General features: G+C 42.2%; 1 protein-coding gene across 1 annotated transcript; it reads right to left on the bottom strand.

Annotated features, from left to right (window-relative positions):
* Nucleotides 1-356: 356 nt before the first annotated feature.
* On the bottom strand, nucleotides 357-14,590 carry DCSTAMP (dendrocyte expressed seven transmembrane protein). Its single transcript, XM_075024377.1, has 4 exons — nucleotides 14,540-14,590; nucleotides 7,745-8,807; nucleotides 2,346-2,666; nucleotides 357-1,630 (listed from the first exon to the last, which is right to left on the bottom strand). The coding sequence occupies exons 2-4, from the start codon at nucleotides 8,768-8,770 to the stop codon at nucleotides 1,556-1,558; spliced, it is 1,422 nt and encodes a 473-aa protein (XP_074880478.1). The 5' UTR covers nucleotides 8,771-8,807; nucleotides 14,540-14,590; the 3' UTR covers nucleotides 357-1,555.
* Nucleotides 14,591-15,472: the final 882 nt, after the last annotated feature.

The following is a 15,472-nucleotide window of genomic DNA, read 5'->3' as shown; positions in this document are numbered from 1 at the left end:
CCCAAGGCTGTCCTGCTTTAGCAAAAGAGGACATAGCCAGGCCACTCGGAGACATTCAGCACAACCCTCAATAATGCATGGCTTTAATCTAGCACCTCATTTTCTACAGACAATTTATTGGCACACCGGCAACCTGAACTACCTGTGTCCATGGAGGAGTGAGGCTTCGTTTCAAAGACCCAAAGAAAAAAAGACTTGTTTTTTTTCAGTGTTTCAAGTGGAAAATAACTTCTGACACTTGCTACTGTCTTTATTCATTCCAATAACAGAGACATCGATCAATAGCTGTCCTGAGACCATGCACCTATTATAGAGGAACAGAGTAGAGTTTGCTATTATGCAACCCAAAGAAAAAATTTGGCTGTGGCTGAAAATCAAGAGTATACTGCCTGTTGGGTAGATTTTTAGGTCTACATTAAATCTCTAGTGCCACGTCAGTCAAGCCATTCCTATGTCTTTATGCTTTTAGCATTTGTTCTTGTGTCATATGGTCACATCACCGATGTTAGTTGAATAGGTGAAGCACTCGGTATTGGCTCAGTTTTGTTTCTTTGAAGTCAATGGTGGCTTTATCAACATAATTAAGCCCATTTTTGCCACTTCTGCAGGCTCCCTCGGACTGCAAGATTCAAAGCATTGTTCACCTCTGCTCGTATGCCCCTGTACCTCAAAACCGGCTTGTTTGCACCCACAGCACCTGATTCCTCTGTATTATAGCTCTTGTGAGCATTCCCATTTCTGCATGTGCTACATTACCTGTCTCATGATCATCAAAGATACAGGACAATCTGCACTAGCGATACAGTCTATGGATATGTGAAAGTGGGAGACTAAGAACAGGTGAAGAATTCCAGGTAGGAAACTAGGATTAGAAGCTTTGGAGAGACAAATCAGCAGAAGTAAGTGGGGGAGCCAAGGTGGGAGGGAGAGTTTGGCTGGGCTAGAAGATTGACAGGGCATGTAGACCCCTGGCCCTGCAGAAGAGATGACTACAGATGCAGGAGCAGGTATATGAAGCTAGGGATGGGAAAGAACACGGCTGAAGGGTTTGGGGCAGTTGAGGGTTGAGAAATAGAAATGTTTAGAAACATCTAAGCCCTCTAGTTAGGTTTTTGGCTAGCCCAGAAGACAATGGACAGCCTCTGCTGTGTCTTCTATCTTCAGTGTCTGGCAAACGTGAAGAAGACAAACCTGCTACTGCCATTATGTCCTCTGTTAGCTCAACACAGAGGTTTGTGCTGTAGTCCTAAAAGGTCCAAGGTGTTTGATTGCTTTTACGCAGAAGAACAGACCCTCCACAGGTTTCTAAAGTACCAGACAATGCAGACCCCAAGTTGAAAAACAAGTATTAATGCAACACAGATCTCTCTGTGGTGGAAAGCACACTGTCTCCCGTGGCTTCTTTTCTGCACTTTTCCAAAAATACTGATAATTAGCCTTTGATCCTATTTTTTACATTTTAAAATTGACATTCCATAGGAAAGATGGCTGCGAAACACAAGTCCCTGTGGAGCTAGAGCATCTCAGCCTTATCCAAAGATTCACTTGGTCTCTTTCACACCATGCTGTCATTTACCACACTCCTTTCTTTCTTCCTCACTGCCTCAAGTATTGGAAACCAAAAGTTGACCTGAAAAGACAGAAATATGAGGCTATGGTCATAGTAATATTGCATTAGAGATCACCTAGACACTAACATCCTGTAGAGTCAGTACTGAAGGCTATTAAAAAAAACAAACCAAAACAAACTATATGTGTCTGCAGCTATCTATCTGGATTTGCCATAAATACATGCATATGTGTTTGTTATTTCTGTTAGTGTATATATACAGGGTGAATGTTTTCGCAGGCAAAAAGTTCTGTTTCCTAATGGTATTTGCAGTTGCACTCCCACTGTGTTTTAAAACAGAAATATATCACCTTCCATTTTGCTAAGCAACAACTTAACAACTTTCTCAACATTAAGAGGCTGCTCACAAATGCCTAACATTTTCTTTCTAGATTGCAGGAATACTTCTTGTGCTGGAGGTGCTTTTCATATATTCATGAAAACCAAGTTTCTTTTCTGGAGACCTCCAAGTCTGAGGGGTATGTTTTTTGCCAGCACATGGTCATCTGGGTGTACCCATGTCATGTCTGGTGCATGTGTGTTGAAGGACAGAACAAAAGAATTACATGACCTAATCTCACCATTAGGCAACTTGTCCCTGCCCCCTATGCAGGAGAGCACTGGGGAAAGTCTATTAGCACATAATTGAAGTTAACAAGTGTTTAAATATTTCCTGGATCTGGCTACCACCCTGAGAAAGGAAGATCTTTTTTTTCCCCTAGGGCTGATGGCTTACCGTTCTAGCAAACATGTTCTTCCCAGTTTTCTCTTGTAGCTTTGCTCTTTTCTTGAGTAATTTTGCATGCAAATAATGTATCCGTTTCATCTCAGTGTCAGGATAAAATGAAGTTGACACCAGTATTTTAAGTTGGGTCAGGAGGCCAGAGAATAACCCAAAAATGATTAAGAAGAAGATGATGACTCCAAGCTGGATCCATGTTGTGGAAGGAGCGAGCTCTGGCTGAGGGATGCAGTCATGCTTGAACAAAGAGATCTTGAAAGGATCAGTCTTTTGAATGCTCTCTGTCATATGAAAGATAAAGCTATTCTCATTCCTCTGCACAAGAAAAGGGGAAAAAAAGAGTTGATTATAGTACAGATTCCCTCCTTTCTTAATACTTCTCCCATTGGTCATTCAGATTTACAAAGGACCATAAAACATCTAGTCCATCCAGTGTCTATACATGCTATGCTCATAACAATATTATTTATTGGTTATTTATAAATGTTTCAGACTGCATTTTCACAATTTCTCTTGGAAGACTGTCCCACAATTTGGACTGTTAAGAACTTACATTTTCAGTGGCTCTGATAGACAAATATTTAGCTAATCTGGTTATAATGGTTTAATATATTCCCACTCCCACGAATGTGCTCAGATCCTCTGTTGGAGGGTCCTTCCTTCAAACAGCAGAGCAGAGTGTGTCCATCCCTTTGGTTGTGGCTCGGTACATGATCAGCAATGCATCCTCACCCACCGAGGCAAGTGCACTGACCACAAGGTTATCATGCAAACAAAGCCACCTCTCCTCCTCTAATAGATGCCTTTACTTAGAAGAGCTGATGTCTTGCACTGTTTGCAGACTGAAATGCTGAATGAGAGGGACTAAATTAGACATGCTGCTGGGACCAGTATTTCATACTGACAGGCAACTTTCTATGCTGTGTAGGAACACTGTAGGGACACTGAATCCCCCAGCCCTCTTTTCTGACCATGTCAGGGGGATATGTAGCTCTTCCTTGTGGCTCTTTGTCCTGGTTTCAGCTGGGATAGAGTTAATTGTCTTCCTAGTAGCTGGTACAGTGCTATGTTTTGAGATCAGTATGAGAAGAATGTTGGTGACACTGATGTTTTCAGTTGTTGCTAAGTCATGTTTAGTCTAAAGTCAAGGATTTTTCAGCTTCTCATGCCCAGCCGGCAAGAAGGCTGGAGGGGCACGAGAAGTTGGGAGGGGACACAGCCTGGGCACCTGACCCAAAGTGGCCAATGGGATATTCCATACCATGTGATGTCATGCCCAGTATATAAACTGGGGGGAGTGGGGGTGGGGGATCACTGCTCGGGGACTAACTGGGTGTCAATCAGTGGGTGGTGAGCAATTGCACTGTGCATCATTTGTGTATTCCAATCCTTTTATTATTACTGTTGTCACTTTATTAGTGTTATCATTATCATTATTAGTTTCTTCTTTTCTGTTCTATTAAACCATTCTTATCTCAACCCATGAGTTTTACTTCTTTTCCCAATTTTCTGCCCCATCCCACTGGGTGGGGGTGGAGTGAGTGAGCAGCTGTGTGGAGCTTAGTTGCTGGCTGGGGTTAAACCATGATACTCTTCTAAGCACCCTTCAGAGGCCAGGCAATTCTGTTAGATGCTCATTGGAAGGATCAGGTGCCCAAAGCATGCTGCACATTTTCAGCCTGTTAGTCTTTCCTCAACATTATCCCATTCCAATCTACCTCAGTACATTTTATCCCTAAACTGAACCAATGTATAAGAAAGGAAAAACTGCATTAGGAACTCAATATGAAACAGGGGTACAAGTGCATGAAGAACTTTACTGTTCATACCAAGAACAAACATCTCAAGAAGTTGCTGAGTCTGTCCTGCTCACCCAGCCAGCTTCCTAGACTCCCTGAGATCAGCAGCCCTGAGGCTTGTTATGACAAATCTGTTGAGATTAAATTTTATATTTTAATGTGACTAGCCTTCCTTGGGGAACTGGAAACAATCTGATGATGGCATAATTTTCTGTTTAAGGACAGTCAAGCAGCTTTCCACAGCAGTGAACATTGCACATAAAGAGAGCAAATTCATAGTACAGGACTTATGGATCAGCCAGACAGGGTCAGGCTCAGGCCCTTTGCCCATGGATGGTGGGACTAAGCTCCTTCTTTGCCCTGAATTGGGCCACACCCAAGGCAGGTGTAGTGTAACCCCCCCGCTACCAAAACCTCACCACACAAACCCAATACAGCAGATCATGAAAAGGGGGTGTCCTTAAGGTATCAAGGAGAAAAACACAGACAAAACCACACACTGCAGTACACAGAGAATAGCCAAGGCTACAGCAGGTTGCTTAGGATTAGGTTTTTAATATCTCCAGGCATGGAGACTCCACAACCTGTCTCGGAAACCTGTTCTAGTGTTTAATCACTTGAAGAGTAAAAAAAAAAATTCTAACATTGAAATGGAATTTCCTTTAATTTGTGCACGTTGCCTCTTGTCCCTGCACTGGGGACCACTGAGAAGGGTCTGGCTCCTTTTTCTTACACCCATCTCCCATCAGGTATTTACAGACACCGATGAGATCTCCCTGAGCCATCTCTTCTCCAGCCTGAACAGCATCAGCTCTCTCAACCTCTCCTCGTATGACAGATGCTCTAGTCCTTTAAGCATCTTCTTGACTCTTTACTCATGTCCTGGTTTCAGCTGGGATAGAGTTAACTGTCTTCCTAGTAGCTGGTACGGTGCTATGTTTTGAGTTCAGTATGAGAAGAATGTTGATAACACTGATGTTTTCAGTTGTTGCTCAGTAGTGTTTAGACTATAGTCAAGGATTTTTCAGCTTCTCATGCCCAGCCAGCGAGAAAGCTGGAGGGGCACAAGAAGTTGGCACGGGACACAGCCAGGGCACCTGACCCAAACTGGCCAACGGTGTATTCCATACCATGGGACGTCACATCCAGTATAGGAACTGGGAAGTGGGGGCAGGGAATCGCCGCTCAGGGACTAACTGGGTGTCGATCGGTGGGTGGTGAGCAATTGCACTGCGCATCATCTGTACATTCCAATCCTTTTATTACTACTGTTGTCATTTTATTAGTGTTATCATTATCATTATTAGTTTCTTCTTTTCTGTTCTATTAAACTGTTCTTATCTCAACCCAGGAGTTTTACTTCTTTTCCCGATTTTCTCCCCCATCCCACTGGGTGGGAGGGAAGTGAGTGAGCGGCTGCGTGGTGCTTAGTTGCTGGCTGGGGTTAAACCACGACAACTCAACTCACTCCAGTATATGCCTCTCTTGTAACTGGGTGTTGCCCTTTGCCTGCCTCACCAGATTCAGCTCCAGGTGGGCTTTGGCTTTCCTACCCCCATCCCTATACAATCAGACAGTGTCTCTCTATTCTTCCTGGGCTCCCTGTCCCTGCTTCCCCCTCCTCTATGCTTCTTTTTTACGTTTGAGTTTTGTCAGGAGCTCCTTGCTCATCCATGCTGCCCTCCTGCTGCCTTTGTTTGATTTAGTTGGGATGAATAATTCTTGAGCTTAGAGCAGGTGATTTTTTTGAAAATCAACCAGCTGTCCTGAACCCTTTTTCTCTCAAGGACCATATCCCAGGGGACCAGGGCCATTTCACATGCTATTTTGGTGATGCTAGATCACAGCTGCTGTGCAGCAACAGGGTTAATATGAGGTGTAAAGCCTCCTTAGCATGTGTAGCAATCTGCCTCCTCAACATATCTCACATTAGACTGACTGACCAGGTGATGAAAGCCTCTCTGCTTTTGCGCAGGAATTTGACCTCTCCAGGATAGCTATGACTTGCTATACGTGTGCTGATTGCACAGTTACAGTGAATCCAATGGCTTTTGCACCTACCTTCCTAAAGGAAAGTTCAGGTAACGATTAGAAAGGTAACAAGTAGAAGTTGGCAGCTGCCATCCTTTAGCAAAAAGTGGGTTTCCACTGACAAAAACTGGGAACCTTTGGCTTATGTCTGCCGTACAGATACTGACTTTCTACTCTTTGTTAAGATAAAATTGGACAATAATTTGATTTTTATCCCATGGAAGTGTTTGATATTTTGCTATACAATATAAAATATTATCATCTGAAGTATGACAGAATTTGACCAGCATCTTGACTTCATTTCGGCTAATTGCATTAGTAGTTCACATTTGCCTGAAGTGCTACCATTCCTCAAGGACACTGTGCACTACATCTCCCTTCTCCTTCATGGTTCAGTCCCAACCAGATGAATGTCCCATGACACACCGGGACCACCAGTCTGCCACAACACTGTCTAGGCTGAACCTGCAATGGTTTAGCAGTGTGTCATAGAAAATGTGGTCTGGCTGAAGTAGCCAGCTCAGAGGTTCAATATGTCATGTATGGAAAAGTGAGAATGAGAATCTCTCTGCCACAGATTGTATGTATGTCCTGTTCTCTTTGCTTGTAATTTCAAGCAATGCGCTTATTGCATTGCTCACCTTAATAATCTTACTCCGTGGAACTGCTTTTGGCTAGATGAATTTGGGGGGGGGTGGGGAGAAATGGGAATGAATACTCATTATTATGAGCTCTAAGAGGAAGTAATAGAAAATGCTGAGTGAGAAAAAATTGACAGAAGAAAAAGCATCTATCATATTGTACTAACACACCAGCATCCCCTTAAAATCTTTTTATCCTGACAGTATCAAAGGGTTATATGCTTTTGGGAAATGTTTTAAGCCTGATCTTGCAAGCTATCAAACTGGGCAGCTTTCCTGTGCCTGCACAGCATCACATGGGTCACACACTCCAGCGGTAAAATCTCCAGCTTTAAAAGTATTCACAGACAAGACCCTGAGCAATCTGATCTGACTCTGAAGTTGGCCCTGTTTTGAGCACAAGGTTGGTCTAGATGGCCTCCAGATGTCCCTTCCAACCTAATTACTCTATGGTTCTCAATGCACTGCTGCTCCTGCTAGAAGAACCTTGAGATTTCAGCAACGTGTTATTATTTCGTGTATATGCAGCCATGCTTTTTTAAATTATAAGCTCCTCACATTACTCAGCTAAAGAGAGGTAGGCAGTGTCACAGTGGCATTTGGACTATACAAATGTCAGCATTCTGAGTTTCCAATTTTAAGCTTCCGATATTTTCCACATATATAAATGGAGGAATAAAAGTCCTTCTTCCTATATTTACCATCCTCTGTAATTATGAGGACACTTTGGAAAGTGCAGAGAACTATCTGGTCCCATCCAACATACGTATCTGTAAAGGCAATGGCCCTTTTTGAAGCGAATGATAATGCCATGAAAGAACTGATGGCTCATTGGCTGTATGTTTGCTCCTGCAGCTGCTGAAGATGAAGGGAAATTTTTCAACACTAAGCTAAGAAATATGAAGTACTGATAAGTACTTACTTGCTGAAAGAGGCTGAGTTCAATCTCTAGATCCGGTACTTCTTGGAGATGTTTATTCACAGAAATAATTAGCCAATAAAACAAATAATCTACTGCAGCAAACAGAAGCCATATGCAAAGATGAATGATTACAGGGAGAAAAAAACGCTGCATGTTTTTTCTGTCCTTCCTTGTGAGGCAGAAAGATGGGATTGTCACATAATCTTTTCTTTCTTTTCTGTTAAGTGGCAGAAGACAGGGTCGTTGCTGTTGCTTTTGGTGCTCATCAAATGCAATAAACTGTTTTGTGATATAAGTATTCTTAAATTTGGCACTGTGAGAGCCCACGAATTTTTTGATAAAGAGACCAGTTCCAAAAGAAGCTAGAAAAATCCCCAATATAGGCAGTGCTTTCTGGCCTATATAGGGCAGTACAGTCAGCATGAAAGATATCTGGTTGGCAACTCTCTGGATTTCTTGCTTTGTGTCATTTAGTTCTTGTTTTAATGCATCATCTGAAATTGAATAAGATGGTACGAATTCATGCCTTAGGAACACTATCTGTTTAGATAGTTCAGGGGAAAGCTTGGCTGCCTCATAAATCCATTTTACTGCCTCAACATAATATTTTATCAAGGCAAATTGCTCATACTCTAAATGACAGGTTATACTGTCTGCCAGAATCTTTAGGTTGTGAAAAATATTTTGGATGTTGCCGGCCACCACAACACCTGTGCCAGCAGTAATAAGAGCATTCCTGCCATTTTGCAATCCACAAGAAAGGAGGAACAGGACACTAAAACAGCGCAGCTGCTTGAAACAGGACAGCGCGATAGAAAGTGAGATCCAGATGAATCCAGAAATCAGTAAGGGACCCAAAGGGTGGTGTGCCAGGGAGAAGTGCATGCCAAGGAATAAGAGAAAGCTTGAGAGGAAGCCAACTGCAGAGCAAACTGCAAAAAGCTGCATCAGATACTTCCAGCCGGGCTTCCTTTCAGATATAAAAATTCCCCATGCGTTCTGGGCTATTGAGACAAATGTTTGCATTTTCTTCTGATTGCTGCTGACACTGTGATGGCTCAAACTAAAAGGAAAGGAAAACAAAAATACTGTTAATCACAGGGTGACACTACTGACAAAGATGTGCTTTTACTGGCAGGTCAATACTTCTTCACATTGCAAAAAATGCAGGTCCGACTCACATGGGGGCTGAACTGCCCTGTGCGAGACCCAAATCTTCGTCTCCAATACCACATATATAAACATGGAAGAGATTACTCTAAAAGGTATTCTATCTTTTCTTCAAAGTATTTTTGTCCTTTTACTATTTGTGCGCTTTGATTTCTCATTTGCCGTACAGACACAGCAGTTCATATGTACATATACGTGTGCGTGTATTGCATCAGCAGGACGCCAGCCTCCTGTAGCACCCGGTGCTTCCCCACAGATGCTAGCTTTGCCTTACAGGGGCTCTGGGGAGGGAAAGAGGGAAGCATGGAATCTTCCCATTGGTACCCCGATGCAGGGGAGTGTGGCTTGACCCTCGGGGAGCAGCCAGAGCAGCTGCCAGGGAGGGAGGAATGGCTGGAGCAGCTTGTGCATGCTGCCCGGGAATGGGGAATGAAGTTCTCCTTTTTCAGCTGGAGATAGGTCAGTACAGAGGGAAGAAAGTGTGTCTCAAAGGCATCATTCCTTCTTTGTGTCTCTCCTGGGATAGCACAGCTACAAATTGGTCCTTGCACACTTTTAACCCTAATTGCTTGTACTTGTCACCATCTCTCCTGCCTACCAGCATGCCCGTATTGTAAATTCCGAACTATTTCTGTGACATTCAATTCAGTTTGATGGGAGACAGTCCAGTGCTCACATATTTCCTTCTTCTTTTACAATATAATATTTATGGTGCAATTTGTCCAAAGATGCAAGATCAATTTATATGCCTATTAGCCTTTTAACATACTAGAACAAATGAGATACTAATTAAATAAACTGTTGCAATTTTATCTTATAATAGGGAACAGTTGTCATTGCAAATACATCCCAAAGATATTACTTTGTCTTTTGTTTAGCTTGAACACAGCAAGTAGCCAGGAACTAAACTATTATTTTGTACACATACTGTATTTTACTGGCATTTGACTTTATGAGTTCTGCTAGCATTCGCTGCACCGTTTTCCCCTTCCTCCTGTTGTAGTTAGTTATTAGTTATGTCATTATCGGCTTTGCATGCAACAGGAGCTGACGGTGACTGGAGCAGGCATCTGACCCCAACTGGGACCTTCTTGGACTGCTGCGCCTCATGTGCTGCTTTTCCTTGGCCTCACTTGAGCCTGATCCTTTCTAGTGCTGGGGACTATCCTGAAAGATGCTGAGCGTTTCCAGTGCTTAACTGCTTCAGCAGGGATTAACGGTGGGTGATAGCTCTCAGGGTGGGCTCAATCCCTGGCACTATCACTCTGCTTGGGAAGGCTGAGGAAATTGCTTCCTTCCAGGGCCTCAGTGAACTCAGCTGTAAATGGAGTATAACAGCAATTAGCAGCTCCTTCACAGAAGCACAATTAGTTAATTAATGCCCTGAAGTATGTAGAAGTTGCCATGTGTTTGGGAAAGTGGCGCAAGTGAAATGGAGAGGAGAGGTAGCACGCAAGCTGCCGGGCTCCAGTTTTGCCATGAGCAGAGCTGTCCTCTGCTTCAGTGGATTGTGTGCTTTGCCCTTTTCCTGCTGAACTAGAAATTACCAAGGCGTTTTTAGGAAACATCATTAAAAAGAAGATGTTCATAATCCTGGAGTAAAGCAGAACCAGACCTAACAGCTAGCAAGCCCTGCCAGTGAATCCTGAACCTCCTAGATTGGATCCTTGAACAGTACATGCTGCCACATCTTCTTTGTAGAGCTAAGAAAAATTGCCCTGTACAGTGAATAGATCTGGAGTTCTGTTCTTAATTTAAGAAGCCATAAAAAATCAAATGCAAAAAAGCTAGCATTTATGTAATATTATACAAAAGCATCAGTGTGAGGAAATAACACATTTTGGGTTTTCTTTTGTAGTGCTGATTTCGCAGCTGTTCTCAAGCCTAGTTTCTGCATGGTTTTGTGTGGTTTTATGTATGGGTATGGTGTATTCCTGTTAATGTTTATAAGCATTTGGTAAATGGCTGCAATATGTGACTGGGAGTTTGGCATGACTGCATCTAAGAATTGGAGAGACAGTCAAGAACGAAGCCTTAGAATTAACAAAAGCTGTACCTCTGGACTAGGAGGCTGGACACTTGCAAAACAGGGACAGAGCTTGCAAATAATCAAAAAGTCTCCTTTACTGGGCAGATTCAAGGCTGTTACATGAGATCACTGCACTACTCAGCACATACATGGCAGTTTTGTCCCTAACCTGCGTGAACTCGGAGTTTTAAGGCAGGAAAGGCTTCATAAGGAGCCGCTGAATTTTGGAGCCAGTGGCACGGGTGCTCAGGTGTCTCTGCGTGATGACTGAAGGTTGGGAAGGGAGCGCTCCCGTCCCCTGCAGAGCCCGTCTCTGAGCTCAGCCACCGCAGGGGTCGGAGGCAGCCTTGCAGCGTGCAGCTCTGTGCCTTGTCCGACACCTCCGTTTTCCCCCATAAGACATCAGCAACAGATGTAGATATTCAGCACAGGAGAATCATGCGAAGGATGAAAACTCTAAACCTAAAAAAATGTGGAGGCTGAAAATTCTTGTATCAGCAGGCACTTAAAACAGCTGTGAATCTGGCTGAGAGGCAGAAATAAATCTTTGGCTTGACTAAAGAGGCTAATTCAGTGTTTAAAGAAATATTAAACCTTGAGAGCTTTCTGGAAAGATTCCTCTTGAAAACATAAATCACAAAAGCTCTCCTGACGCTGTTAGGTGCAGATATGAATTTTAACAGGAGGCTGACAAGAACAAAACCTTCATTTCAGTTGCAGTCTGAAGCAAAGTATTTTTAATTCTGTCCTGTAACATGAACTAATGTGGGGGCTGCTACCATTATTTATGTAGCATAAGGGAAGAGTTATTCTTGGAAAGCAGTTTCTTGCTCTGAAGTGCCAGTTTCTTTCCACCGTAGTTTCTCGTCATGTACGACACAGAGGGGAGCTGGAAACTGTTGTGCTCTAGCTCTGCCTTTGAACCTGATTTTTCTGTAGGTCCAAGGGGAACTTCTCTATACCTTAGTTTCCCTCTCTAGGAAATATTTACTCAGATCTGGAAGTGTGATCTTCACCTACCATATGGCATGCTGGCAGGAGTAATTATAAGAACAAATTCTCAAATGAAGCCTCTCCAGCAAGGAGTTTGGGCCGTACTTCTTAAGGCTTGTGATGTACTGAAATTAATGCAATATAATTAAGAGGTATTTCTCTAGTTTCATTTTAAAATAAAAGAGGAAAAATTTAAAGAGTTTTTAAGAGCCTGCTTGTGATATTTCAGATATTGGCTACAGTTTTTAAGTAAGTGGAGGATAAGTACATAGCATCAAGAGTCCCTAGAAAGTGTCTTTCCAGCTCAGCCATGAGCCCTGTGCTACAGCTATGTCATTTTTATACAGTACCTGTTCACACTGTGTATGATTTCTTCCCTGCCTGCTATGGAGACTCCTCCATATCAATTGTCCAAGAAGTTGTGGCCATCTTCACTACCAGTTTGATCCTGACCTAGTCCTTTGCTCACCCCATATCTGATGATGGCTTGCTACAGTTAGAATAGAATAGAATAGTTCAGTCAGAAGGGACCTACAATGATCATCTAGTCCAACTGCAATAGATTGAAACTCCTTATACTTGCAGGGAGTATTTCTGAAACCTTTTCTACCCAGGCTACTGTTTGCTGAGAGGTGATCAGCAGGCCTACATTTCTAGTATATGGATTATCCACCCATGCAAACTCTGCCAATTTTTAATGTAACGGAAGAAGCAGATGTTTCCTAAAAACGTATAGTGAGAAAAAGAATGGGATTTACTAAATAATTCCTTTTTAAATAGAGACACAGCTGATTTGGCAAAGCATGACAAACAGAGTCAGATCTTTAAGTCTACTTTCTATTTTGATATAGACCTAACTCAGAAAAAGCCTGGGGACTACGAGTACCGCTGAGTTAGGACCGATTAGTACCACCCAATTTTTTCAGCCTCACACAAAGTCTGACACAACTTTTCTTTGTGGAGCTCTTGTTTGAGCTGATCTCAGGGGTATGGCGGTTTGGCAGGCCCTTTGCTTTGCACAGTGCACAGGATCCTCATATATAAAAATAAAGTCTAATTAAGAGAGACATTAGGTTAAATGGGAAACTTATATCCCATTGATGCTAAAGCTTCAGCTACACAGTGATCTTTGCCTCATAAATCCTGTTTGGATTTTATACAGGAATTAAGGAAGAGAATGCACACAATAAGAATATAAAAAATATTTCCTTTTTTGGCAGTTTCAGCAGCCTTCTCTCCTAGCCTGGATCAGTTACATTGAAATGGAAGAGAATTACTTCCCTTTTTTGGACACCATCAAAAAATACAGTGCTGAACTATGGTTTAGTAAGAGGCAAAAATACAGGAGGGAGTCCCACATTATTTCCTTTGGTCAGTGCAGGGCATTCAGCAAAGAAATAAAAGCCCAATCAAAAATCCAGCAACATTACTGTAACTATCCCCAGGGCTTTGTTGAAACCCCTGTGATTTCTCATGTTCACTTTATTTGCTTTTAACTGCAAGGGGAAGGAGAGCAAATGGTACTAAACACAACAAACACAGGAGAGGACTAAAATATCTAATCAAATATATGCACATAGGAATATGAAATACTAAACACAGCAATGCAAATAAAACAACAATTTATACACATGCAAAAACAACCAAACAAAAATAACAACTGGTGAAGATCTCTTTTTCTTCATGTATTTAAAATACATGGCTCAGGAAAATTCTGAACACTGCAAGATATTATAAACTCTTTAGGATGCCACAAATTTGTTAAATGTCATCTAATATCAGATGTCTGTAGCATTGGGGGTTGGACTAAATGATCTTTAAAGGTCTCTTCGAATCCAAGCCATTCTGTGGTTCTGTAATGTCCACATCTGAGCTAACTGGTTTTATGTCAATGAGGAGAAAAGAGCAGTTACCCAGAGCCATACTTCAGACCTGTTTTAGAAGTCCATCCTCGCATAAGATGGATTGCATCCTATGAGAGCTTTTTCTCTATCTTGACTATGAAAAGAGTCTGGATTACTCAGACAGAGCTATCCAAAGCCAGGTGAGATGAACATCTCCCTGTGTTTCTCCATTGCAAGCACAGGTTATATTTGACTGAGCTGGGCACTCAGAGCAGGACACAGATAATGTGTCATGGGCAGCCATAGAAAATGGACAGCTATGGAAGGGAAACAGAACAAGAAATCAAATTTTCTCATTTATACTGCTATGGGCCGTGTTACATTTGGAAGCTCTGATGCAGCAGACCCACAGACATATTCTTCCTTTAAAGTGCAGGCAGGAATGGACACACGGTTTAGGAAACCCAAATGGTAGTTTGCTTATTGACAAAAACAACTCTACAAAACACAGAAAATTCCACTATGAGGAATGGAAGGGAACATAAGAATTTACATAGTCCCTTCTCCTACACATAATATCACTATACATAGTTTTGGGAGAGCTCAGGACTAAATTGTTTCATGAACTATAGGAATAGACCCTCCAATCAGTAAGGTGACAACAATGAACTTAAAGCAAGTCCTTTTACCTTAGAACAGCTAACTCAGTCCATGATACTATCCACAGTTCCTTGATATTAACCCTAAAGCATTACTTACAGGCCCTCCTGTAAAGCGCAGGAAGGATCTTCACAGTGCTCTGTCTCTTGATTTTGGTGAGGAACTGCGACGGGCACTAGGAAAAAATTTCACATGAGTAATTTGTTTCCCATACCCTCCCTCAATGAGTCAGGCACACTACAATTTTGAAATTATTCTGGTTTTGACAAAGATTCATGAGGAAGTAACTTATGCACAAGACCAAAATAGTATATAATTTGGAAGTGCCACTTTCCACCTTTTTTCTGGCAGAGTAATAGATATCAGCAAATGAGTTCTGGGCCCAGATTTCAAAGACTTAATTTTATGTTGAATAATGTCTGACGTCTAGAACATCTAAGCTATTTTGGTGGTTCCTATTGAAACTAGCAGCAATTCAGTGCCCAAATAACTTTGAAGCTCTAATTGTTTTTACCCTACAAATGTTCCTGCTGAGATCTGTGTAAATATTTCTGTAGACGATCTGTCAGAATATGGCCCTTAGAATGGTACCCACCTTAAATATCCAACAAAGACACTCAAATTATATACAACAAGTCCTTGGTTAATAAAGATAATTGATATGCAGGAGGGTAGAGCTGCTATTCAGAGGAATTTTGACAGGCTGGAGAAATAGATTGACAAGAATCTCATGAAGTTCACCAGAGGAAAATGCAAAGTCCTGCCCCTGGAGAGGAATAACCCCAGGCACCAGTACAGGCTGCAACTGACTGGCTGGGAAGTAGCTTTGCTGGAAAAGATCTGGATCTCTTTGTGGAAAACAAATTGAACAGAACACAGCAATGTGCCCTCATGGCAAAGGCGGCCAACAGCATCCTGAGCTTATTAGCAAGAGTCTTGCCCACAAGTCAGGGGAAGTGGTTCTTCCCCTCGACTCCGCACTGTTGAGACCACATGTGAAGCGCTGTGTCCAGCAAAGAAATCCCGGTACAA

The sequence above is a fragment of the Buteo buteo genome, chromosome 3 (genome assembly GCF_964188355.1).
Source record: "Buteo buteo chromosome 3, bButBut1.hap1.1, whole genome shotgun sequence".
NCBI lineage: Eukaryota > Metazoa > Chordata > Aves > Accipitriformes > Accipitridae > Buteo > Buteo buteo.
Note: the sequence above shows the minus strand (reverse complement) of the source record. Positions and strands in the feature narration are given on the sequence as shown.